The 26,522-nt window shown below is 52.3% G+C and overlaps 1 protein-coding gene and 1 long non-coding RNA gene across 2 annotated transcripts; one reads left to right on the plus strand and one right to left on the minus strand.

The window, feature by feature from the left end:
- Nucleotides 1–2,762: 2,762 nt before the first annotated feature.
- E2F2 (E2F transcription factor 2) lies at nt 2,763–26,063 on the plus strand. The gene is made up of 7 exons (XM_025278747.3): nt 2,763–3,477; nt 8,729–8,834; nt 11,390–11,609; nt 12,184–12,342; nt 13,995–14,109; nt 15,918–16,110; nt 22,810–26,063. The coding sequence occupies exons 1-7, from the start codon at nt 3,226–3,228 to the stop codon at nt 23,076–23,078; spliced, it is 1,314 nt and encodes a 437-aa protein (XP_025134532.1). The 5' UTR covers nt 2,763–3,225; the 3' UTR covers nt 23,079–26,063.
- LOC123332235 lies at nt 6,532–11,598 on the minus strand. The gene is made up of 4 exons (XR_006549047.1): nt 11,461–11,598; nt 9,472–9,520; nt 9,067–9,187; nt 6,532–6,772 (listed from the first exon to the last, which is right to left on the minus strand). It is a non-coding gene; the product is annotated as an uncharacterized LOC123332235 (long non-coding RNA).
- Nucleotides 26,064–26,522: the final 459 nt, after the last annotated feature.

The raw sequence follows: 26,522 nt of genomic DNA on the forward strand, positions 1-26,522 counted from the left end.
CATCTGTAAAATGGGGATAATAACAGTGCCTGTCTCAGAGGGGTGTCACGAGGATCAGAAGAGAGGCCCAAGTGCTTGGAGCCCAGCACACAGTAGGTTCCATAAATATTAGCAATCGTCAACACCATCATTAGCCAATAATATCCCTGGAGTCTAGTGACACCAGCCAACTGGAAGCATTATCAGTATTTGATGGTTGAGGAAACTGTCGTGGAGAGGTGGAGCCGCAGCCTCTCTGAGGGTTCTCAGCTGGGAGGCTGGAGAGTGGGACTTGAAGCTGGGCTTGCCGAGCCTCTGATTTCAGATCTCATTAACTTCTGCCAGTCTTTGCTGGGAAGATGAGTGAATCATTTAATCAATATTTATTATCCATCTTCTACATGCCAAGCCAGGCTCTAGATGCTGAGGGACATTCAGAGAGGGATACCACCTGGTCCCTTGAGGAAGCTTAGAGCCTAACAGATAAACAAAGCATGGAAACAAAGCCTTGTTTGTGGAGGCAGAACACACAAAGGGTCCAGAAAAGGGCGAGAAGCACTCTGACTAGGAGAGGGGAGGCAGGCAGGGAAGACTTCCTGGAGGAGGTGATATTTAAATTAGGGCATGAAACTTTTCCCCATGTGGTTGCTGAGGAAAGAAGTCACCAGGGGCACCATCAGCTGTGTGGGCAGGGCAGCAGCACCTGGAGGCCAGTTACCAGACTTTTCAAGGTGAAACAGAGCCTATGAGTTGAAGGTGAGTGAAGGTTGTCATGATAAATGTTTTCCAAAAACTTGTGGTAGAGGATGGCTGTGGAAAAAACCCACGAAGAACATAAATGCATGTATTAATAATAAGCATATAAGTACTTGCAGATGAATGCTCAAGTCCTTAGCTGTGGTGTTTAAAAAATTCTTCATTGCCTGAAAGATGTGTCATACAATATATGAGAAGGAAAAAAAGAATTGGTCAAGAAGACATGAATTGAAGCCATTGATGAAAATTAATATTTTAGTGAACACTGATCACCTCACAATAAGTTATATAGAAAAAGACATGTTCAAATGGTTTTAATCCCTGGGCAGTAAAGTCTATTTTCATTCAAATAACACAATAATAATAAAATTTTTAAAGGTAAACTGAGCCATGCAAATCCAGTGAAATGTGTAGACTGGAGTAAAGGGATCTGTGCACTGGAGATAAGGTCAGAGATGTAACCACAGCTGCCGTATCTTGGGTTCCTTATAAACCATGCTCTGTGGTGAGAGCTTTACATGCATTAGTTCATGAGATTTCCCCGCAGTCTTATGACGTGAGTGTTAAGGGACAAGAAAACCCAAGTTCAGAGCGTTTATAAAACTTGCCTGGGCTCACACAGCTAGTAAAGTGACCAGGTCTGGGTTTGAAAGCAGGGCTATCTGCTTCAAAGTCTGGGTTCTTCATCCCCATGCGTTGTTACCATCTCATCTTCAAGATCTGAGGATCAAGTATGAAGCTGGGAACTGACTCTGAAGAAGTGCTTTGAATGCCAGGTTGAGACTTGCATAAAAATCACACAGAAGCAGGCAGCAATCAGCAGACCTGGAATCTAGCAGCACCTTTAAGTGGCTCTGCCACTCACTAGCCAAAGTTACTTCTATGAGCCTTGGCCTCTCTAGACTGGAGAGATGAAGAATGTAAGTGGATTATTGGCCTTGAAGGAAGGAAGACCTGTGACGAAAGGGTTGTTGAGGAGAAACCTGGAGATGTTCAAATATTTACTGAGTGCTGGGCTCTGAGAATACAACTGTGGACAAGTCAGAGCTCTGCACTCTGGACTTCCACCCAATCCTGCAAGGGCCTGGGCTCAGCTTGGGAGAATGTGGGAGGATTCTTTCATTGGAACAAACAAGGGCTCAGGAGATGGCCTGTCCCAGACTGAACTGTCAGATCACAAATCAGCCAGTCTCTCTGTGTGACCTTGAGCAAGTGACCTAGCCTCTCAGACGGTCCATCTTTACCAGGAAGATCATCACTCCTCTTTCGGCAATTGTTGGATCCAGTTAAATAAAATAAGATAAAGCAATCATCTAGCAGGGTGCTAGGCATGCTGTGGCCGTCCATAGATGTTCAGTTCAGTTGCTCAGTCGTGTCTGACTCTTTGCGACCCCATGGACTGCAGCACGCCAGGCCTCCCTGTCCATCACCAACTCCTGGAGCCCACTCAAACTCATGCCCATTGAGTCGGTGATGTCATCCATCTCATCCGATAGATGTTAGGATTCCCCTATAAAGAGGTATAAACCTTAGTCTCCGTCAGTCGCCCTCCCCCCACCCCCACCCCGCCCCGTGCCAAGAAAGAGTAGACTTTTCTGGCTTTCATTTCAGCGGGGAAAAGGATATAAATACCTCTACGTTAGCGTTAGCTGAGCTATAATGTAAACTAACAAAAGGCTTGCAGCTCCGGCAACGTACCCCTGGGTTTGGGTTCAGGCCAGAGACTCAACGTCAAAAGATCCCCTCCACCCCCTGGGTATTCGGACCCCGTCCTCAGGGCATGGTTGCCTCTGCTGTCTGGGAACCACCCTCCGGGTCTGTTTCTCGGGCTGCCAGAGCGGGAGAGCACCGGGCGACAGCAGGTACGGCGGCCCCTTTAAGCATCAAGCTTGTGCTGCAACCACCACCTCGAGGGACTGGTCCTTCCGGGGGGTGGAGCCTGTGCCTGTAGCAGCGACCAATCGGAGCCCGGCATTTTCCGCGGGAGATCCGAATTTCGCGGCACGCAGTTTCGCGCTAAAAAAAAAAAAAAAAAAAAAAAAAAAAAGGTGGGGGGGAAAGCAGCAGAGAAAGACTCAGGGACTTCAGATCGAGACGAGAAGGAGTCGGTGCGATCGGTCCCCCTCCCCCATCTGAGTGCGTCGCTGTTTCTGCCGAGCCCGTGGGCATCCCAGAGACCCCCTCCCCGGAGCGCGCCGGACCCCAGGGGCTGAAGCCTTCGGGGGCGCGGGGCCCTCGCAGGTCGCCAGCGCCCCAGGGGCGGGGCAGCCCCTGGCCCTGCCGCAGCCGCCGCTGCCGGCGGCGCCGGGCGATCTCCAAGCGGCGATCTCCAAGCGCTGCCCGGCTCGGCTGCGGGCCAGGAGAGGAGGGTCCGGCCCTGCCTGGCCTCCGCGCCATGCCGCGGGCGGTGTGAGCCGCCGCGGGCTCCGAAGCCCGCAGGTGCCGGCGGGCGCGCCAGGCCTGGCTGAAAAGGGGGGCGCTGCGCTCGCCATGCTGCGGGGGCCTCGGGCCCTGGCTCCGGCAGCCGGGCCACCCCCAAAGGGGCTGCCCGCGATGAGCCCCACGGAGCTGTGGTCGCCGGGCCTCAGCAGCCCCCAGCTCTGCCCGACCACCACCACCTACTACACCCAGCTGTACCCGCAGACTGTGCCTCCCGCTGCGGCGCCCGGCACCTGCCTCGACGCCACCCCCCACGGACCGGAGGGTCAAGCTGTGCGATGCGTGCCGGCTGGCCGGCTGCCGGTAATGCTGGGGACCCCAACCTACCCACCCACACCCAACGCTTCGCTCTCTACTTTTACGGGTGTGGGAAAGGCGGGAGGGGTGCCTGGGACCTAGTCTAAGTGAGTCTGGGGAGGCAGAAGGGTTGCTTTCAGCTTCCAGAACAACCCATTGCCCCAATATCTAAGGAGAAGAGTCTTTCCTTTTCAGACTTGGGATGAAATGAGCTTATCCACTGGAGTGGAATAGAAAGAACACTGGAACAGGAGTGTGGAGACCTAATCCACGCACCGTGCGACCTTGGGGAAATCTCTGGAATCAGTTTGCTGTGATTCATTCATTCATTGTTTGGTTCAGAAACCAGTACTTGGCACCTGCTATTGTCCAAGCACTGAGCCTGGGGATACCGTGGGGGCTTTAAAACAGGAGGAGGTCTCTCAGATCCAGCTGGGCTGAGACTCAATTTACCATCCAGCCAACTCTTTCCCAATTATCTGCACTAGGTACCACCCCCACCCCCCACCCCCAGGGCCAGTCTTCTGTCCCAGCCAGCCAGTGGCAGGTGCAAGGTTGGGGCAGCCCTCTGAGGTTCCTTTGCAGATGGAGTGTTCCTTTCTCAAACCCCCAGGCCCGTTGCCAGGGAGGGCCCAAAGTGTGGTGGCACCAGGCACAGGGTGTGTTTTGTGGGAGTGGAATTCCTGGAGCCCATGCAAAATGAAACAACTATAGGGTGGGGATAGAGTGGGAAGAGCCCTGGGGAGTGGGGGTGGTAGTTGGGGAGCCTGGTTTCTCATCCTGATTGCCACTAATTCACTGTGTGTCCTTGAACAAGTCAGCCCGAGTCTGGGCTTCATTTTCCTTGTCTTTAAAATCTGTGTGTGTGTGGGGGTGGGGGGGTAGCTGTGGGACTAATTCACCTCAGTTCTCTCTCAGCTCAAGGTCCAGGGTTTTGGAAGCAGGATCCGGGAGGGAAGATGGTGGTGTTGTAGGTTACTTTCTTGAGAGAGGTGAATCAAGTTCAAGTACAGAAACATAACTCCCTCTGCCCCAGTGCCTCTGATCTAGAGGCACTGATCAGACCTGTGTCAGTCTGCAGGCTTAGGCTCCCAGGCTGCAGGCAGAGCCTCCACTTCCTGCTTCTGGAATCCTGCTTTGCTTATGATCAAGGCTTTAAACTTTCAGAGCCCCTTCTTGTACATTCTTTCCAATTAGGAGGAAGGAGGCAGGAGTACTTTCCCTATTTTTACAGGTCAAGCACTCAAGGATAACCAGGAGTTTTGCATCTATCTCTTGATCAGTATTTTACAATCTGAAACAGTTTTGTACCCTAGGAAGTAGATGGTGTTAGCAGCTCTATGTTGCAGGGGGAAACTGAGGCTTGGAAAGGGGATGTAATCTGTCTGAAGTTATTAGGGAGATACAGTCTCTTCTCTGCTTGACTTTCTCCAGTACTGTCTGACTTAGGAGCTGGGTGCCCCCAGGGAGGGGCTCAGTGGCGGGCCCAGTCTCTCCTCTGGCCAGCTGCTTTCAGGGGACCCGGCAGAGTTTTAGTAACAGCTGTGGTTTTGAACCGCTTGCCTCCCAGAGGAGCTGAGTGCATCTGTCTGCACCTCCCTCCCGGAGGGGCTCAGTGATCACAGCAAGAATGGCTCTTTTACTGAATGCCTCTCATGTGCCAGGCACTGCTTGGCACTCTTCACATTCATTATCTTGGTCAAGATGCCTGGGATGAGGCATCTCACAGATGAGGAAACGAAGCTGAGTGGTGAAGTCACTTGTCCAGGTCCTAAGCCAAGACGTGGGAGCGTCTTTTTGCCTCAGGTCACCCTAAAGGCCTCCGGGGCCCAGAGCCCCCTCTCCTGTCATTCCCCGGCTGCCCGGTGTCCCAAAGCCTTGTGGGCAGACCGCGGCCCCCCGTTTGCTCATTTTCACAGGGTGTGACCAGGAGCAGCTCCAACCCCAACCCTGGGTGTGGCCACTTGCTTTGTGGCCAGGCTGCAAAGTGCAGGGTGAGGCAGGATTTGTTGGGGAGCTGCTGTTTAAAGGGACCTTAGGCACTGCTCAGAGATGGCAAAACAAGATCAGTGGCAGAAAGAAGGCGGGCACCTGGGTCTCCTCGCTCCCTGGCCAGAGCTCTTCTACCACCTGTGGGTTGATCCGGCTCCAGCCAGGCACATGGCCTCACTCGGGGTCACACTGCCAGAGCCTGGGGAAAGGGTGGGATCCTGCAGACTTCTCCTTTGCTTTTCATTTGTCTGTATTTTCCAAATTTTCTCTGAGAATCAGGAAAGAAAATGAGCATTTTAATGAGCACCCCTACAAGGTGGGTCAGATGAGGAAATGTAGGCGTAGGGAGGCTAGGGGGGATCTGGAAGCAAAGCTCTCAGCTTCTTAACACCAGCTCCTATCCGCACTGTCTAACTTAGGACTTGGGACTCAGGAGAGACGTGGCTCTATGCCCCGTGTGATTTTGGGCAAGTCACCTCCCCTCCTCTAAGCCTGGGTTACCTCACCTGTTGGGGGTGGTGTCTGGCATCACTGGCCCTCTTACCTCTAGGGCTGCCCGAGCCAGGAACTTTGTTCTTCTCCTGTGGGGTTGCCAGTGTGGACTGGAATCTTAACCAGGCCTTTAGGTTAAGTCAGAGGGGCTGCCTAAGAGGGTCAGGTTGGAGCCCAGCTGGCCTTTGCTCTGAGGTACATCCCCGATGCTTTTGAGCTCACCTCTGAGCCCTCCCATTGCTGTCGCCCCTGGTTAGCGATCACAGCTCCGCGGTATAAGCAAGCCCTTTGCTGCCCTCTCACGGGATCCTCGATGACAGGGGATGAGCAGGCATCCCCATTCTGCCGGTGGAGCTCAGGAGGTCTGCCCGGATGGGGACCCAGGTGGCTCGGGCTCCAAGGCCTGCGCTCAGCCTCTTCTCGGTCCTCATCCTCCTGGGCTTGTCCTCTGCCGCTTCTGTTCTCCGGGCTCAGGCGCATCTGTGCTGACTTTTCTCTGGGCAGTCTCAAAGGTGTCAGCGAGACATACTCACAGTTTGCTGCTTATGGACCCTGAGAGTGCAGGATAAGGGTGAAGGGGAGGAAGAAAAGGGAAGGGACCGGTGTGTGTGTGTGTGTGAAGTAGTGATGGGGGTAGGTGAACACAGCCAGGTCTTGACTTGAATTTCAGTAGGTTCTTGGGCAATGTGTATGGGATGGAGCTGAGCAGTCTGGTCCATGGCTTTGGAGTCAGACAGACCTGGGTTCAAACTCTGGCTGTCCTGTCTGTGTGGCCTTGGGCACATGGCTTAACCTCTCTGAGTCTCCACTTCTCCTTCTGGAAGAGAGATTGCCATAATGAGTTAGGGCTAGTGAGCATGCGATAGGCCCCACACAGGCACTCCGTTCAAGGCCCTCCCCTCCTCGCTCTGCAGGTCATGTTCTGTGAACTCAGCAGAGGCTGGTTTCTTTGGGTGGGGGAGGCGAGTGGGGGTGGGGAGACTCTGGGCACCATCTCTGTCTCAGGTAGAACTCAGCCTGACTTCCCTTCCTCTCCTTACCCTGGACTCACCAGGTCTCAGTTTCTTCAGCTGTAAAATGGGGATTTGCTGTATGGAAAAGATTCAGAGAGGTGATGAATGCTGGGACTTGGTCTAAGGCAGGTAGAAGGTCTCAGTGAATGATTAGGACTTTTTCTATAGACAAGATGGGACTAGAGCAGGTCACCGTCCCTAGAATCTAGCATCTTCCCAGCTGGGAGGTTAGAAAAGGAATATTCCAGAGAGACTTCAACAAGAGATTCGAATAAGCAGAGAGGTGTGGTATTTGGATCATGTCCAGGTCTGGGTGGGGGTGGAGGAGAGGAGAATCTCCTCCAACCAAGCTCCTCAAACCAAGGAATGGGGCTCCCCAGATCAGTCCAGGAGGACTTCCTGGAGGAGGCATGAGAAGGGGGAAGGGAGCTGACAGCAGCAAGAGCCATCATCACCTCCCACACCTGTCAGCCCAGCTGTGCTCAGCAGCGGTTAGAAGTCTCAGACCTGTTGAGCATGACCTCACCACCAAAGGTTAAAATAGGTCTCTCTGTCTTAGCTAGGGTAGGGGTGTCTAGGTGACTGGGGGAAAGGGAGAGGAAGGAAATGGGTTCAGTGACCCCCAGAATAGTTTGTCAAAGAAGAAGCTGAGATTAGCCTGAACCCCTACTGAGTGCTGAGCGCTTTACAAAGGTTATCTGTCTCCTTGAAGCTTTAGGACAGCCCCGGTGGTAGGTATCGTCTACCTCATTTTATGAGGAGGAAACGGGCTCCTAAATGTGGAGCGTTTCCCAAGTCACACAGTGAGCCTGTGAAGGAGTGGGGAGACCCAAGTCCGTATCTCTGACCTGTGCCCCAGTGCCCCAGTGCCCCAACCCTGCCTCTGCCCAGCCCTCGAGAGGAGAGAGGCCCCTTCCGGGCCAGCACTGCTTCTGGGCGTAATTGAGGCCGGCGGCAGTGGGGTGGAGAGCAGCAGATGGGTCTGTGGTTTGATTTCCCCAGCAGGTGTTTCCCAAGCTTGGCGGGAACAGGGAGGGGGGAGCAGGGGGGACCTCAGCTGCTTGTCCTTAAGACACGGGAAGGATTCATTGTCTGCCCCTCTCGGCAAAGAAAGAATGGCAAATAGAGTCTATTCAGGAGGCTCCCAGGGCCCTTGAGCTGGAGCCCAAACATGGGGGTGGGGGGATGTTTGCACTTCTTCCCCATGTGGGCACCTCCCTGGGGTGTGGCACTGAGCCAGGAAGTTCCCTGAGCCTAGGCGGATGCCCAGCCCCACCCTGATAAAGGGCCAGCTGTGAGGCTGTGATGGGCACTCGGTCTGCCTGGGCCAGCTGCTTCTGCAAGGGAGAAGGGGGGCTCTCCCCAGCCTGATGTGGGGTAGGCCCCACCCATTCCTTCCTCCCTGTATCATCCCGGGAGGGGGTGGAGAGATGGATGCAGAAGTGACCTTGGGGCTTCTTATTAAGGAACCCTGCATTAGAACTCACACTGGCTTTGGTAGCTTCGAGGGCCTGGGCCTCGGAAGAGGGGAGTGTGGTGGGCCCCTCAGCAATAGGACTTCCTTCTCCTGAAAGCTTACTTTTCAAGTCACTGATATTTCCTTACCAGGTACAGTGATTTTTTTTCACCCAGGATTGGTGGTAAACTGAGGCAGGAGGCCTTAGGCTGCTGGCGGCCTTAGGGCTTTGGCCCCAGGTCGGGGAAAGGCTAAAGCAGGAATGCTTCTCAAACTCTGCCTCTCTCTCCTCTCTCTCCCCAAGGCCAAAAGGAAGCTGGACCTGGAGGGGATCGGGAGGCCCACGGTCCCTGAATTCCGGACTCCCAAGGGGAAGTGCATTAGAGTGGATGGCCTCCCCAGCCCCAAAAGTAAGATACCCACGCCGATGGGGTATTATCTAAGGGCAGGCTTGGAGACAAGGTGGAGTGGGGAGGGCCAGAGGGCAGCAGCCCAGGCCAAGTCACTAGGAGTGATATTCCTAGCGCACTTCCTGGTTTACAAAGCAGTGTCCTGTACCTTCTTACTGGATCCTGGCAGGCAGGTTGATTATCCCCCTTTTACTGATGAGGCAGCTGGAGACCCAGAGCTTCAGTGACTTACCCAAGGTCAAACTGCTAGTCAGTGGAGTCAGGGCCAGAAGCCAGTTTCTGCCTCTTGATATTTTCAGTCAATATTCTGGTTTGAGGGGTTTCCAAGGGTGTCTCAGCAGTAAAGAATCCACCTGCAATACAGGAGACGTGGGTTCAGTCCCTGGGTCAGGAAGATCTCCTGGAGGAGGGCATGGCAACCTACTCCAGTATTCTTGCCTGGAGAATTCCATGGACTGAGGAGCCTGGCAGGCTACAGTCCTCAGGGTTGCAAAGAGTCAGACATGACTGAGTGACTGAGCACCATCCTGGTTTGAAAGGGAGTTTAAGCAATTGTATTAACACTAATTTGGGGGAACTGAGGCCTAATAAAAAAAGGTATGTGAGTGGGTTGGAAGATGGAGGGTCTGGAACTTACAGGTCTGGGCAGGGCTCTGACATGACTGGTCACTCCTTAGCCGTATCATCTGTAAAACAAGGCACAGCTAGATCAGGAATAGTAAGTTTGCTCTCAGTTGACTAGTAGAGGCTTCCCAGAGCTCTTCATTGAAGGATCCCAATCAATTAGTAATGTCTGTCTTGGATGCAAAAATTGACAAAGCTGTCTGTGTGCCAAATACTGCTATCTATATATTCATTTCAGTTCAGTTCAGTTCAGTCGCTCAGTCGTGTCCGACTCTGCGACCCCATGAATCACAGCACGCCAGGCCTCCCTGTCCAACACCAACTCCCGGAGTTCACTCAGACTCATGTCCATTGAGTTGGTGATGCCATCCAGCCATCTCATCCTCTGTTGTCCCCTTCTCCTCCTGCCCCCAATCCCTCCCAGCATCAGGGTCTTTTCCAGTGAGTCAACTGTTCACATGAGGTGGCCAAAATACTGGAGTTTCAGCTTCAGCATCAGTCCTTCCAATGAACACCCAGGACTGATCTCCTTTAGGATGGACTGGTTGGATCTATATATCAAGGGGTTCTAAAGTCCCCTTCTAGAGGAATCTGAGACTCTCTAAAACTCATTTCCCAGAACTAGTTTAGCCACTAACTTGCTATATGACTTGCAAGTCACTAGATTGCAAAAGTCTTCTTGTGGTTTAAGACACTGCAGCTGAGGTGTGGTCTTGTGACATCGACCTCATTAAGAAAGGGACCTTTTTCATGAACCTGCTGCATGTGACATAACAGGACTGATTCCTGTCAGATAATCACCGGATGACACATAGAAAGAAAAGGCAAGTCTACACTTATACAGTGCTGGATGTCAATTATATCTCAAAACTGAAAGAAAAAAAAAGCAAGTCTATAAACATGTTCTTGTCCTTTTCTTCCTACCCTAATTCCAAATTCCTGACATAACTGGTAGGATTGGGCAGTGGTTGGGAAGGGTTAGGGTTAAGCACCCCACTCCAGTACTCCTGCCTGGAAAATCCCATGGATGGAGGAGCCTGGTAGGCTGCAGTCTATGGGGTCACAAAGAGTTGGACATGACTGAGCGACTTCACTTTCACTTTTTTTTTTCTCCACTTAGTGTATTACCATAGGTGGTTTTGGAGAAGGCAATGGCACCCCACTCCAGTACTCTTGCCTTGAAAATCCCATGGACGGAGGAGCCTGGTAGGCTGCAGTCCATGGGGTCGCTAGGAGTCGGACACGACTGAGCGACTTCACTTTCACTTTCCACTTTCATGCATTGGAGAAGGAAATGGCAACCCACTCCAGTGTTCTTGCCTGGAGAATCCCAGGGACGGGGGAGCCTGGTGGGCTGCCGTCTCTGGGGTCCCACAGAGTCGGACACGACTGAAGTGACTTAGCAGTAGCAGGAAGGGAGACTTCTGGAGCCAGGCTGCCTGGATTTAAGTGCCAACTCGGCCACTTTCTAGTTGAGGGAGTTGAGCAAATTACTTTCTGTCTGTGCCTCAGTATTCTGTGAAATGGGGATGCTTCCACATCAAACCTATAGGGTGTTGTAAGGATTAAATTTGTTGTATATGGGAAGTGCCTAGAACAGTGACCTACACACAGTAAGCATTTGTTGTTGGTGGTGGTGGTTGTATGGCTGCCCTGAGCTTTGGTGGAAAGGTGTGAACCAAGAGTTAGAATAATTGGTTTCCAGCCATGATAACGCCTCCATGATTGTGAAACCTGAAGCAAGTCACTTTGCCTCTCTAGTTTATCAGATTCCCTGTTTGAACAATGGTGGTGAATGACCACCCTCCCAGTACTCTGTAAACTGGGAAGTGGGTGCTCATGTGAAGGGTGGGACTTAGTGGCTTCAGGTCAATGGAGGAAGGTCCCCAGGGCTCCTCTCTGAGCAGTGACTGAGCCCCTTTCCTCCTCAGCCCCCAAGTCCCCCGGAGAAAAGACTCGCTATGACACATCGCTGGGGCTGCTCACCAAGAAATTCATTTACCTCCTGAGTGAGTCTGAGGATGGGGTTCTGGACCTAAACTGGGCTGCTGAAGTGCTGGACGTGCAGAAGCGGCGCATCTACGACATCACCAACGTGCTGGAGGGCATCCAGCTCATCCGCAAGAAGGCCAAGAACAACATCCAGTGGGTGTGAGTGCCTGGGCCGGGGGCAGGAGGCACCAATGAGTGCACGTGCAGTGGGCGGGGCCGGGGCAACAGCCGCAGGTTGCTTATGTGGGAGGCGGGCCTGAGAGCAACATCCAATGGGCACACGTTGCTGGCTGGGGAAATCCCAGGGCAACATCCAATGAGCTTACATGCTGGGGGTGAAGCCAATGTATTTAAGAAGGGGATGGAAGAGCAGGTGTATATGCTAGAATAAAACGAGGAGAGCATGGCGGGGGCAGAGAGTGATATCCAGGGCATGTAGAGGCTAAGAGCACCCCAGATCTTTTTGAGCAAGGGGTCCCAATATTGCCTTCTTCTAACTTAGGACAGTCCTCTGCAATACTGAGCAGTTTCAATCCCTGGCAGTTCCCTGGGAGCTAGGCAGGACCACTAATCTTTACAAGCCAGAGGGCACCTTCATAGACCCTGTGAACAGCCTCTTCCTGGAGTTTCGCCTGCACCGCCTGTGCAGCTTTGCGCAACAGCCCTGGGGCGGGGGTCCCTGGATGGAGACTGAGACTGACACTGTTGGGTGGGGTGGCTGTTCTGTCCCCAGAGGCAGGGGACTGTTTGAAGACCCCACACGGCCTGGGAAGCAGCAGCAGCTGGGGCAGGAGCTGAAGGAGCTGATGAACATGGAGCAGGCCCTGGACCAGCTCATCCACAGCTGCTCTCTGAACTTCAAGCACCTGACGGAGGACAAGGCCAACAAGAGATATCCTCCTTGGTTGGGAAGAAGGAGTCTGGGGGCAGGGGGCCTGTGGCATGCTCGTAACCACCCAGAGCTGGTGCAGAACCTCTCTGGAGGGGCCGATCCACCCCAGGTGTCTGGCGTATCACCGAAGAAAGACTTCCTTGGTGGTTTTTCCTCTTGGGTCTATTGAAGTTACTTTCTCATGATAAAAAAAAGACAAGTATGTTTCCATAAATCTGGAAAATGGAGAAAACATAATATATAGAGAAAAGTAAATGCAGCGTGTACCTACTGCACACAGCATTTTAATATATCCTACTTTTCTCCACTTGGCTTCCCTGGTGGCTCAGACGGTAAAGCATCTGTCTGCAATGCATGAGAGCTGGGTTCGATCCCTAGGTCAGGAAGATCCCCTGGAGAAGGAAATGGCAACCCACTCCAGTACTCTTGCCTAGAAAATCCCATGGATGAAGGAGCCGAGTAGGCTACAGCCCATGGGGTCACAAAGAGTTGGACATGACTGAGCGACTTCACTTTCACTTTTTTTTTTCTCCACTTAGTGTATTACCATAGGTGGTTTTGGAGAAGGCAATGGCACCCCACTCCAGTACTCTTGCCTGGAAAATCCCATGGATGGAGGGGCCTGGTAGGCTGCAGTCCATGGGGTCGCTAGGAGTCGGACATGACTGAGCGACTTCACTTTCACTTTCCACTTTCATGCACTGGAGAAGGAAATGGCAACCCACTCCAGTGTTCTTGCCTGGAGAATCCCAGGGACGGGGAGCCTGGTGGGCTGCCGTCTCTGGGGTCCCACAGAGTCGGACACGACTGAAGTGACTTAGCATAGCATAGCATAGGTGGTTTTTATGTTATACGTCCTTCCTAATTATTTTGGTTGATTCGCTTGAAATTGGTATTGGACCATTTTTTAAGCTATAAAAAAAACAGCAGTTTCATATGGTTTAACCTCATATTTTAAATGGTTTGAGAATGTCCTGCTCAGCCCACTGTGGTTTGTTGACAAGGCCTAGAACGGGCTTTGAGATCAGCTCTAGATTTCTGCGTCTGTAAAACAACATTGTGAATGAATATAGATAGAACCTTTTCCTGAGTTTTTTTACTTATTTCCCTGGGTTAGATTTCTAGGATTGAGTCAATGAGGTCAGAGAACATAAATTTTGCAATGGCTTTACATACACTTTCCCCAAATGGTTTGACCATCTAATTGGCATTTGGATCTGACCTTATATTTTTGGAAGGATGGGAGGCATTGTGAGAAATATAAAGAAATAAGACAGAGCTTATAATCTAGCTTAACAGTTGAAGCCTTTATGTAAAAAGCTGACATAAGGCAGCATTATTTTTTTTTTTTTGGCCACTCCATGTGGCAAGTGGGATCTTAGTTCCCTGACCAGGGATCGAACCCACACCCTCTGCATTTGAAGTGCAGTCTTAACCACTGGACTGCCAGGGAAATCCCTAAGGCAGATTTTTAAAAAATGATTTATACCCCTATTTCTCAAGGGATTCAATGTAGCTTATGATATTAAAATAACAGGTTATAGTTTGGAGATGGTTAGAAGTTTTGAGAGGTGGGTTTAGATCCCTTCTGGGCAGGCTGGGAATTTGAATTTCGAGCCAACAGTCACTTCTCTTGACTCCCGTGCCCCTACACTGGCCTACGTGACGTACCAGGACATCCGTGCTGTGGGCAACTTTAAGGAGCAGACGGTGATTGCGGTCAAGGCCCCTCCGCAGACGAGACTGGAGGTGCCTGACAGGAGTGAGGTGAGAGGGGAAGCGTTTGGTGGAGGGCAGGGCTAGGGACATTCCAGGCAGCCCTGCGGGTTCTTTCCCCAGCACTGCCCAGGCCCACGCTTCCCAGGGCCATGCTGGTGGCCACGGCAAGACTGATGGTCTCCGAGCTGGGGCAGAAGAGGCAGAAGTTGGCAAGGGCATCAGGCACCGGCCTGAGAAATCTCTCTGTTCCCGGTTTCTCTCCGCCTCCCGCCAGCCCTGAGTTCTGTGCGCCCACGCGCAGCGCTGTCGGTACTCACAACAATCCTTCCATGTTAACCGTGCTCTCCTAGGTTGAAGGCCAGCATTCTTTACACACCTTATGGGACCGTCTGAGCTCTGACCCCTCCAACCTCCTCTCCGTGCTGCTCCTGACCTGTCTTTACTTCGGCCACACTGACCTGCTTGCGGTTCCCACACCATGCTAAGCTCAACCCCAGTACAAGACTTTCTGACATGCTGTTCCCTCCAGCCGAAATGCTCTTCCCTCTCTCGGCCTCATTATTTCTATTTGGGTTTTAGTTGCAGCACACGGGCTCTCTAGTTGTGGCGCCGACCCCAGAGCGCGTGGGCTTGGCAGTTGCAGCACGTGAGCTCTAGGGCACAGGGGCTTAGTTGCCCTGCGGCACGTGGGCTCTTAGTTCCCCAACCAGGTTCCTTGAACCCTCGTTCCCTGCACTGGAAAGCAGATTCTTAACCACTGGACCACCAGGGAAGTCCCTCTCTGCCTGGTTTACGGCTGTTCATCCTACAGGTCGAAACGTGAACGTCACCTCCTCAGGAAGCCTTCCTTGATTATGCCCCAGCTTCATAACCACCTGTCCTCCATCACATTCAACCTCTGTTGGCCAGGATGTATCAGCGATTACATAATTATGTGCTGCTTCCTCTATTAGAGGGTAACCTCCACAAAACCATGTTCCACCCGTGTTGTACTCCCAACCCAGAGTCCAAAAAGGGCTCAGGACATAATCTGTTTAGCAGAAAAGCATTAAGATAAATAAGGGCCCTGCCCTCGCTTTGAAGAATCTCAGGACTTAGTGGGAAAAAGAGCCAGCCAAGCAAGCAGTGAGGCTGTCATTTGCTTTGAGGGCCTGGAGGAAGGAGAGCTGGAGGAAAGGCCCACAGGTGATGACAGGTAAACTGAGTCCTAAAGAATGAATAGGGTCTTTGCCAGGAGAAGTAGGGGCAGGCAGAGGGGCTGCCTGGGCGCAGGCGCAGACACCCGAATGCCATCGGGAGCAGCACCTGTGTTATCGGTTGTGGCTTATGTTGTTTGAGGCAGGCAGGAAGCAAGGGCGGGAAGGCCAAGTATCAGTCTCGGTTATAAATAACAGAAAACCACGTCCAGCCTGCTTCAGTGAGGGGCGCCCCGGGGGAACCAAGTGACGGGTCCAGGGGAAGATTTGGGGATTGCAGGCAAGGCTGGATTCAGGTGCTCAAACTGGGACTTCCAAGTTGGCTTCACGCTCTCCATCTCTCACTCTGCCATACTCTAGGCCAGCTCTCCACTTGCAGTGGCAAAGACAGCTTTTATGATAGCAGCTCAGGCCTGAGAATAGGGGAGGAGTGGTTTCTCTAAGGAAAATCAAAGCTTTCTCCCTAAAAGAAGGGGTTGGGGAGGTCTTGGGCCCAGACAGATGTCTGCCACAGGCCACACGGGGCAGGCCCAGTGCCCAGCTCAGGGGCTGCGAGCTCGCATGGACTTTGAGAGCCTTGTGTGTCCGTCCACACACGCTGAGCCATGAGTAAGTGCCCTGGTGCCCAGACCCATGACCTGGCTTCTCTCCCTTCTGCAGGAGAACCTGCAGATACATCTGAAGAGCACACAGGGGCCCATCGAGGTTTACCTGTGCCCAGAAGAGGTGCAGGAGCCCCACAGTCCTGCCAAGGAGCTCCTCCCCTCCACTTCCGCCCTCAGCCCCAGCCCTGACTCCACCCAGCTCAGCAGCAACAGCGACCCTGGGATCACGGAACCCACGGCATCCTCAGGTGAGACAAGGGACAGGAGATGGGGAGGGGCACCGGCCTTCAAGCCTTCCTCTTCCGTATCAGCGTTTGTGGGACACCTACCTTCTACCCACGTGTGTGCATTGCACGGCACACTGTATAAAGCACACACACGTTCCTTGTCACAACGGGGAGACCGATGCTGCTCTGGGCAGAGGAGGGCCTGCGTTCAAATCCCAGCTCTTCCACTTACCAGCCCTATGATCTTGGACAAGTTACTTAACCTTTCTTTGTCTTAATCTCCTCATCTGTAACTTGGGCATAGTGATTAATAGGATCTACTTCACAGGTTGTGAAAATTGAATGAGTTAATAAATATAAGGAAGGTGGGGACTTTGCTGGTGATCCAGTGGTTAAAACATCAAGCTTCCAATGCAGGGGACACAGGTTTGAATCCTGGTTGGGGGACTTGAGATCCTGCATACACGAGGTGCAGCCAAAAAATATGTATACAGGTAAAGCATTTAGAACAATGCCTGGCGATAACTGGCAATATTATTATTAATACAATAATAATTACCTACTATTATCATTATGGTGGTCTCTGCCGTTAGTCCTGCTACTTCTGTAACAACCAATAGCAAAGCTCCTTGACACTCAATCAGCCCTTAGTAAATGGAAACTGTAGGTTTTCCGAGGAAGGGTCGACAATGGACTCAGTTGTGGTGCACGGGGTTAATTGCTCTGTGGCATGTAGGATCTTCCCAGACCAGGGATTGAACTCTCCTGCATTGGCAGGTGGATTCTTAGCCACCAGACCACCAAGGAAGTTCTTAACACTTTCTTAGGAGATAATAACGAAGGTTTTTCGAACCACAACCATGTATCAAGGACATCCATTATCACATAACTCCTCACATCAGTTCTTGAGGTGGCTTTTATTGTTCCCAGTTTAGAGATAAATAAACTGAAACAGAGCTGATGTGACCTGCCCAAGGCCTCCCAGCTGGAAGGCAGCGGAGTTGTGTCTTGAACCTTGGTCTCCACACTCATAGCCCTGGAATCTCTCCACCAGGCACAGAACAAATCAAGGAAGGATGGTGGCTGGGAGGTGGGTGGTACAGCTAAAAGCTGTCTACGCCTGGCAGGAGGTAGAATGAGGCTGTTGCCAAGAAGTAAGGAAGTGGGAGAGTCCCTGAGGGCTTCCTGGGGAGACTGGGAGTTGGGTAGGAGTAGAAATGGGAGCCTCTGCAAGGCCCGTCCCTCCGAATGGATTTTGCCCTTTTTGTTTTCTTAGCAACAGAATTTCCCTAAATAGAACCCTGGTGTTTAAACAAATGCAGAGCTAGAACTGGTCTGGTGGAAAAGGCTTTTTTTTTTTTTTTTTTTTGTGGCTGTGTGGCTTGTGAGATCTTAGTTCCCTGACCAGGGATTGAACCCAGACCATGACAGTGAAAGTTCTGAGTCCTCACCACTTAACTGCCAGGGAATCCCCTGGAAGAGGCTTTTTGTGTGTGTGTCATGGATGGGAGCAGGTATCTACAGAACACAGATTGGATTCCATTTCTTTAACTCAAGGGTTAACAAAACTATTGCCTGCAGACCAAATCTGACCTGTTTTTATGTGACCCATAAGCTGAGAATGGTTTTCATAGTTTTAAAGAGTTGAGGGTTCAGGGTAGGGCAAGTGATGTGTGTGTGGCAGAGACCCTACATGTCCTGCAAAGCCTAAAATACTATCTGGCCCCTTTATAGAAGCTTGTTGACCCCTGTTTTAACTCAACGCTTCATCTTATACACAAATAAACTGAAGCCCAGAGAGGGCAAGTGACTTTCCTATGGTCACACAGCAAGATAGCAGCAGGGCTTAGACAAGAGCCCAGACTGCCAGTTTTTCTCTAGGGATCTCTGCTGTGTCCTGGCCTGGTCCGGGGACCAAGGCTCTCCCTGCATCAGCCATCTGTCCCTCTGGGCACCTCCCAGTGCCTATCTCCCAGTCCAGACCGGTGCCCCGCCCTGTTTTCCCTCCTCCTCCGATGCTCTGCTTTTTCACTCCACTGTCAACATACGCATGGCTCCCAGAGTTAGAACCTTCAGTTTTCATCTGAGACCTTGGGCAGGGGTGCTGGACCTGAATGCAGAAACCAGGGTGAGGCTTTCACCTCACTTGTACAAGTCAAGAGCCTGAGGCCCCAAAGGATTAGAGGTTTACAGAAGAGCTCATGGAGGGGCTGGCTCTGTGCCAGGGCCCGTGCCCTTGCTGCCCCCTCCGCCCTTGTCACGTGGCCTCTTAGCAATGTCCCTGCTGAGAAGAGGAGAAGTTTTCCAGAAGGTATACACATACACACACACGCTCCATGTTCTGGCTTGAAGCAGGGTCATCCTGCGGTCCAAGGGCCAGGTCCAAAGAGGAAGTCACTGCAGTCTTGGGACCCAGGTTCCCATCCTGGGAAGGGATGGTTTCCCAGTTCTGGAACCACCAGGGAAATGGGACCTTGTTTCCTTCACCTGTAACGGGAGGGTTGGAACTGGGGTCATTGAACATCCCTCCAGGCTGTGACATTCTGACTTAAACCTACATGTGGCTGAGGGTGCCTGAGCTGAAGTTGGAAGGCTTGGGTTTGAGTCTGCGCTTCCCTTTCTATGACAGGGTGACTGTGGGAGAGCTGTTTTAACTCCTCTGAGCCTCTGTTTCCATGTTTCTAAAACAGAGACACTAAAACTCCCTTATGATGTTTGGGTGCATTTCAGGCGAGGATACAGCGTAAATGTGACTTTTTAAAAGTTTATGTGAACTGAACACCTACTGTGTATGGGTTTGGAGATATTTAAGTGGATACAAGCCATTCAGGGTGCAGTGAAGGCACAGATGTTACAAAGAGCAGGTCTCTTCTGGATGTAATAAACAGCAAGAGAAAGAAAGAGGGAGAGAGAGAGAGGAAATGGATAGATGGATGGATGGGTGGGTGGATGGGTGGATGGATGAGAGGAGTCTGACCTGGGGTTGAACCTCTCACATGTGACAGCTCAGTTAGTGCTTCCACAGCTCAGGGAGGTGGGTCCTTATTTTTCTGGGTGGGAAAGCCGAGGTGCCGGGTCCTGTAGCTGGTGAGAGGGGCTAGAGTCTGAGCCTCCAGTCTTTTCCTCGCTCCTAAGCCAGGCCTCTTAACACCTGCAGGCCTCTACAGTGTGCTAAACAAACTTTTTTTTATTTTTCATGCAAATACTACATTTGATGGGCTTCTTTGCGCTTCAATTTCCTCATCTGTAAATAGACATCATAACAGTACCTCCCTTGGGGCTGCTTGAGTGTCTGAGGAGGTGCAACAGGCCTCTCCTTGAGAGGAGAGCTGGGTCTGCTAAGCCCTTGGTGGGAGCTGTTTAGTCACTCAGTCATGTGCAACTCTTTGGGACCCCGTGGACTGCAGCCCGCCAGTCTCCTCTGTCCATGGAGTTCTCTAGGCAAGAATACTGGAGTGGATTGCCATTTCCTCCCCCTGGGGGGGCTCTTTCTGACCCAGGGATTGAACCTGCATCTCCTGCATTGACAGGTGGATTCTTTACCACTGAGCCACCTGGGAAGCAAGCCCTCGGTAATCGGGATCTATTTTATTTTTCAGAAGGGCAGCCTGCAGACCAGCTGTTTTTTAGCTTCACTTAGCATTTAAGCCTCTCAACAACCAGAGGCAGGTATCATCATTCCCATTTTAGGGGCGAAGAAACAGAGGCCTGTGAATGCTGTTATTTACCCACACAATTATACAGCTAGCTTGAGGTTTGTGTGTGTGTGTTGTTTGTTTTTTGTAATTCTAGGGATTTGTCATGAATTTTATTTTATTTTCCTTCCACCCATTTTAAAAAATATTTCTTTGGCTGCATCAGGCCTTAGTTGAGGCATGCAGGATCTTCGTTGCATCATACGAGATCTTTCATTGCAGCACACAGGCTCGGTAGTTGCTGTGTGTGGGCTTAATTGCCCCCCGTCATGTGGGATCTTTGTTCCCCAACCAGGGGTCAAACCTGCAGCCCCTGCCTTGCAAGGCAGATTCTTAACCTCTGGGCCACCCGGGAAGTTGCCTAGCTCGGAGGTTGATCAGGCAGTCTGGCACACCAGCATGGTTGTATTTTCAAAACAATGCTTGATTGGTAAGGTAAGGACCAATTCGGGTGGTGAGATTCTGGGTGTCAGGGTATATTTGGCAGGGGATTTCCAGTGCCCTGCTCCACATGCCTGTGTAGGGAATCACCTCCTTACATCTAAGTTGAAATGAGCTGGGTATGCTGAAGAGGAGGTGATGGCCGGTGTGTCTGGAGAGGTGGGTGTGAGCTGTGGGAGGTAGGCCAGAGAGAGAACAGAAAGGGAGGCAGGGACCAGATTGTACAGAGCCTACTCAGTCCTGGTGGGAACTTGGATTTTATTCTTTTTTTTTTTTTTTTTTTAACTTTTTGGTGGTACCACACAGCATATGGGATCTTATGCAGTTCCCTGAGCAGGGACTGAACCCAGACCCTGTGCTTTGGAAGCGTGGATTCTTAACCACTAGACCACCAGGGAAGTCCCTCTAAGCCATTTTTAAGTCAGAGCATAGACTGAGGGCCAAGAGTTGAAGCAAGAAGACTGGTGAGGCGGCTCTGGCAGGGGCCTGAGTGAGAGACGAGAGGGTGAGCCCCAGACCACAGCAGCGGGACTGAAGAGCCAGTGGGCAGCTTGGAGGGTTGACTTGGTTGTGGAGATGACCAGACTTGCTGCTGGGTTAGATTCGGGGGAAATGGCAGGATTTCAGATGATTCTTGGGCCTTTTGGCCTAAGCCCAACTAAGTAGCTGAAAGTAAAAGTCACTCAGTCGTGTCTGACTCTTTGCGACCCCATGGACTATAGTCCACGGAATTCTCCAGGCCAGAATACCGGAATGGGTAGCCTTTTCCCTTCTCCAGGGGATCTTCCCAACCTAGGGATCAAACCCATGCCTCCCGCATTGCAGGCAGATTCTTTACCAACTGAGCTATCAGGGAAGCCCAACTAAGTGGGTGGGGGTTCTTTGAATATCATGGGGGAAGACCGAGATTTGGGGAGTTGGACTATAAAGAAAGCTGAGCGCCAAAGAATTTATGCCTTTAAACTGTGGTGTTGAAGACTCATGAGAGTCCCTTGACTGCTGCTGCTGCTGCTAAGTCACTTCAGTTGTGTCCGACTCTGTGCGACCCCATAGATGGCAGCCCATTAGGCTCCCCCATCCCTGGGATTCTCCAGGGAAGAACACTGCAGTGGGTTGCGAGATCCAACTAGTCTATCCTAAAGTAAATCAGTCCTGAATATTCACTGGAATGACTGAAGATGAAGCTGAAACTCCTATACTTTGGCCACCTGATGTGAAGAACTGACTCACTGGAAAAGACCCTGATGCTGGGAAAGATTGAAGGCGGGAGGAGAAGGGGACGACAAAGGATGAGGTGGTTGGATGGCATCACCGACTCAATGGACATGAGTTTAAATAAACTCCAGGAGTTGGTGATGGACAGGGAGGCCTGGCGTGCTGCAGTCCACGGGTTGCAAAGAGTCAGACATGACTGAGCAACTAAACTAAACCAGGAGTGTGGTTTTGACATGCTGAGCTCTGATGTTGTTTAGACACCAAGTAGATATGAAGCAGGAGCCCAGAGCCTGGCAGTGGGGGCCAGGCTGGAGGTGTCCACTTGGGAGCAGTAGGTCTGGAGACGGTTATAAAGCCATGGGCTGGCTGAGATTACCTGGGGAGGAGTGAAACCAAAGGAGAGAAGAATCAGAGGATGGAGCCTCTGGGCTTCAGGGTTTAGAAATTGGGAAGAGGAAAGGGGATCAAGGAGAAGAAGCCAAAGCGGTAGGAAGAAAAGCAGGAGAATCTAGTACCTCTGAAGTCAAGGGAAGAACATGTTTCCAGAAGGTTGTGAATGACTGTGTGCGATTCTGCTGGAAGGTCAAATAGGATGAGGTCAGAGAACCGACCACTGGATTTAGCAACACAGAGGGCACTGGCTCAGTGGCGTGGTGGGGACAGACCCCAGGCTGGAGTGGGCTGAAGCATGAACAGTGGTGGGGAAGTAGGGAGTGAACACAGGAAACTCTTTTTTTTTTTTGGCCGCACCAGGTCTGAGATCTTTAGTTGCAACATGTAAACTTAGTTGCGGCATGTAAGATCTAGTTCCCTGACCGGGGATTGAACCCCAGCACCCCGCATCTGGAGCACAGTGTCTTAGACACTGGACCACCAGGAAAGTCCCATGGGTAACTCTTGAGAAACTTCACTGCGAAAGGGAGCAGTATAATGGGCTGGTAATTGGAGAGAGTCATGAGGTCAGAGAAGGAATGCTCTTTAAAGATAAGAGTTATTAAAGGATGTCTGTGTGTCGACAGGAAAGACCTAGGAGAGTGAGAGGGGTTGATGATACAGAAAAACAGAGAACAGTGAATGACTTCAGGGGTGCGGGCCTTGATGGTGAAAGTGGGGAGGGTTGGGGGCAGAAGCTGGGGGCGTGTGTGGAGACAGGAGAGGGGAGGGGACAGAGTGCAGGTGAAGGGGGGTGGTGCTGCTGGAGCTGCGGTGGGAAAGGGAGGTGTCCTGTGCCGTCAGGCGAGGGCCAGGATAGGAGAGACGTGCAGGGTGCATAGCCGCCCAGGGAACTGGAGGCAGTTCTTGTTCCCAGAGGTCTGACCGGTGGCTTTGAGGGGACCAGGCATAACCCTGTCTATCTGTCTGTCTGCAGAGCCAGCACTGACGTCCCCGCAGGTCCCGCCGCCGCCCCCGCCACCCCTCGTCCCCCTGGAGGCCACGGAGAACATGCTGGAGCTGCCGCACCCACTGCTGCAGCAGACGGAGGACCAGTTCCTGTCCCCGACGCTGCCCTGCAGCTCCCCTCTGATCAGCTTCTCCCCGCCCTTAGACCAGGATGACTACCTGTGGGGCCTGGACGGCGGGGAGGGCATCAGCGACCTCTTTGACACCTATGATCTCGGGGACCTGCTGATTAACTGAATTGGCACTACCTGCACCCCCCACCCCACCCGGGGCAGCCCGGCTCGTTTCTACCTCCTCACAGGACGTGAGATATGAGGTGCTGCCCTCGGGGTGGAAGGGCTCCCCCCTCCCCTTTCCTTTCCTACCCACCTGCCAGTCGACACTGTCCTGGGGGAGGTGGAGGATACAGGGTAGGAGCCCAGCAGGGGTGGGGCCTTGTCCTTCCTCGTGGAAGCCGGGCCTGGGAAGGCCTAGTAAGTCTCCTGATCTCTGACCTCTTGCCTGAAGGGTTCCAGAGGAGCGGACTGGGTCTAAGGAGAGGCCTGGTGACTGCCTTTTTGAGGGGCCACTATGACCCTCAGTTTATCGAGAAGCACTTAATGCCTTTGTATTTATTGCAGGTTGAGTTCTGTTTGTCTGCTCTCCCTGAGTTTTAGCAGGGAGGTGGTTCTAGTTTCTAGTGAGACTGCTCCTCAGACAGGCCCAGTGCCGTCTGCTGTCCAAGGGCAGGCTGGGGCTTCCAGGGGCCCAGGCCAAATCCCCAACTGCCCCCAACACGGTGGGCTGGGCCCGAGGGCCTGTCCAGTCTTCTGGAACGCCAATTGCACTTCGGCCTCCTCACTGCAGCAAGAGGGAGCCGCTGGATTCCTGTTCTCTGTCCCAGAGCTGGGGTTCCCACCGGCTCAAGCCCAGAAGAGCTCCTGGGAAAACAGGGGCAGGAACATGGAAGCGGGGGATGTTGCTTTAGACACCTTTGCTCTGTGGTTGCCTCTCACTGGGATGGGGGGCTGTTTAACACTGAAGACCTGGGAGGCAGAGGCAGCCTCACTGTAGACAAGGGTGAGATTAAAGGAAGAAACTGCCAGAAAGTACCTCTTGCTGTAGCTGCTGGTATGGCAGCTGCTGGTATGGGCCTCCCCGTCCCAGGAAGCATTTTTTTTTTTTTTTTTTTGCCGCATTCGTTGAAGGGGGTGATTCTTTAAGGACCTCCCTTTGCCCCCAGCTCTCACACAGACCCACCTAGGGACAGAAGTGACCATGGCTTGATGGCACATTGGTTCCTTTTGTCACAGGATGTTGAAAGGGTGACAGGGAAGGGTCTTCATTGCAGACCAGACATTGGCAGCTAACCAATGGGGAGATGTGCTCAGATTACCTCTTCAGGCTTGGGGTCCTATTAATAAGCTGGTCTTTTGACCTCCTCCCCATCCCCCAGAGGTTGGACCATCCCACGTTGTCCATATAGCCCAGCTGGGTAGCAAGGAATCAGCTCTCCTCCCCACTCAACTCGGGGTGGGGGTGCTCTGGGCCGAAGCCAGGCTGTGCCTTCTGGAGAGAGGCAGCCTGGGGTGGTGGTGGTCTGAGACCCACTACCCACCCTCGGGCAGCTAGGTTTCCTCAGGGGCTCAGCAGGGCAGCACTTTTTTTGTTTTTTAAGTTTGTAGCATTAAGTTGGTTTCAAATATGAAGTTGGCTCCGTGGGGTTGCTCCCGAGCTGACCTACTGGTATCTGAAGTTTGGAAGATGGGCTTCTTTGGGGTTGGGGTCCGATGTGAGCTAATGCCCAGCTGGGGACAGTCAGGCCTTGTCATCAGCTCAGCTTCCTGGTCCTCAAGTCGGCACCCTCTCAGGAATGGTCCCAGCTGCCCCAGTCTATAACAGGGCTAATTGTTTGCCTTTTACAGAGGTGCGTTTCGTCTCCCCTCTCCTGATACTCACAGGGGTCTCAGCAAAAGGCAGTTTGGAAGCTCAACATGCCCAGGGCCAAGGGACTCCCCCTGGGCCCTTGGGTGGAGGAAAGAGGGTCATTCCTGGGACCTGGTTTGGAGCGTGTGGGGCTGGAGGTGGCATGGCTGTTGTGAGGTGGTTTAGCCACGTGCCATCTCTGAGGGTGGAGACCTTTGCCTTCCAAGCCTGGGGTGCTGGCTGGAGCTTTCTCCTAGAATTAAATCAGAGAAAAAAGGAGAAGAGGCTGGCAGGACCCACCAGGAATGAATCTTACGGCAAAGTCCAGCCAGAATTGAAGCTCATTCCCCAAAAGTCTAGCCACAGGGCCAGATAGAGGGGCTGCCCCTTGGGCCCATGGCCTGTATCTAGAGCAGCTGCCCCTGCCCCTTCCCATCCCCACCCCTCCACACCCGGCCTGGCCCAGGGCCTGGACCACCCGGGCTAAGCTTCGGGTTCCATGCAGGAAACAAGTTTGTGCCTCTTTCTTGCCAGTGACGCCTGAAACCTCCCAAGTTCCATCAAGTGCATTAAAAAGCATTTTGAGTGGAATTCCCTTTAGGGGCCCAATAAACTTTAAAACCAGGGTAGAAGAAAAGCCAGTTTCTTTCTGAGGTACTTTATTTCTGCCAGGAAATTTCCCAGTCCCTCTGGCAGCACCCCCCGTCACTTGTGCCCCCAGGGGCATCTAAGGCGCAGGGGCTGCTGGGAACCCAGTAGCATTAAGTCGTCTGGTAGAGTTGTTCGGAGATTTGAAGACATTTCTTAAAACCAGCGTAGCCTCCCTTCTCCACGGCCACACTGTGGTCTGAGCAGCGCGGCCACAGGAAAGAAGAGGAAGAAGGTGCAGCGCATTCAAACTGGCTGTTGTGTGGTTTTGACTTCATTTCTCCTTTCCAGGTGTTCAGTCTCAGTTCTGTGCTGTGTTTAGTTTTTAGTGAAAGAGTTTGGGTGTTCCTGTGTCCGAGCATTGTGTGGCTTAAAGCATTTGAAATGAAAGCCTTCTGGGGTTGTTTGCAAGCAGCTTTCTGGTTCTCGTCACTGTGTCCTGAAGTCCCTGCCTCATCCTTGGGGCCCTCGATGAGCAGAAACCCGGCCAGCCTGCTGGCTCCTGGGTGGAGCCTTGGACGTGACACCAGTGTCTAGAGGGAACCTGGTCCCTGTGCTGGGATTCTATGCGGGTCACTTACCTCCAGCCTGGTTTCTGGTCCTGCCTTGACGAGCACCGTGTAAAACCTCCTCATATTGTGATGATTGGGCATTAAATGACAAACCTCAGCCACTTGTCTCTTGTGCTTTCTGCAGGTCATTACCAAGGGTGGGTCTGGTCCTCCCAGGTCGGGGGTGGGGACTTTTTCTGACCAACTGGCTGATCCAGCCCCCCACAACAGCCTCCCTGTTCTCCACTGGCTTATTACCATGCCTGAAATGTCCCCACTAAGACAAAGTTTGCAGCACCCAGATCTAAAACGTGAGCCCCCGCCCTGTGCTGCCTCCACCACCTCTCACCTGAGCTATTTCAGCAGCTTCCTCAATACTCTCACTGCTACCCGTTCTCCATCCCATCCTCTGTGTCAGTGGCTCTCAAAGTGTGGCCCTCAAACCAGCATTCCCTGGGAACTTGTAAGAAATGTGTATTCTCAGGCCCCACCTTAGACCTGAGTAAGAAGAAACTCAGAGAGTGGGACTTTGAGTCTGTCTTAATGAGCCCTCTAGGTGATTCTAATGCAGGCAAAG

The sequence above is a fragment of the Bubalus bubalis genome, chromosome 2 (genome assembly GCF_019923935.1).
Source record: "Bubalus bubalis isolate 160015118507 breed Murrah chromosome 2, NDDB_SH_1, whole genome shotgun sequence".
Classification (NCBI taxonomy): Eukaryota; Metazoa; Chordata; class Mammalia; order Artiodactyla; family Bovidae; genus Bubalus; species Bubalus bubalis.

Coding starts and splice junctions, on each gene's coding strand:
- E2F2 (XM_025278747.3), top strand. CDS start 3,226: ATGCTGCGGGGGCCTCGGGCCCTGGCTCCGGCAGCCGGGCCACCCCCA. Junction 11,610..12,183: donor AAGAACAACATCCAGTGGGT/GTGAGTGCCTGG, acceptor TTCTGTCCCCAG/AGGCAGGGGACTGTTTGAAG. Junction 14,110..15,917: donor AGGTGCCTGACAGGAGTGAG/GTGAGAGGGGAA, acceptor TCCCTTCTGCAG/GAGAACCTGCAGATACATCT.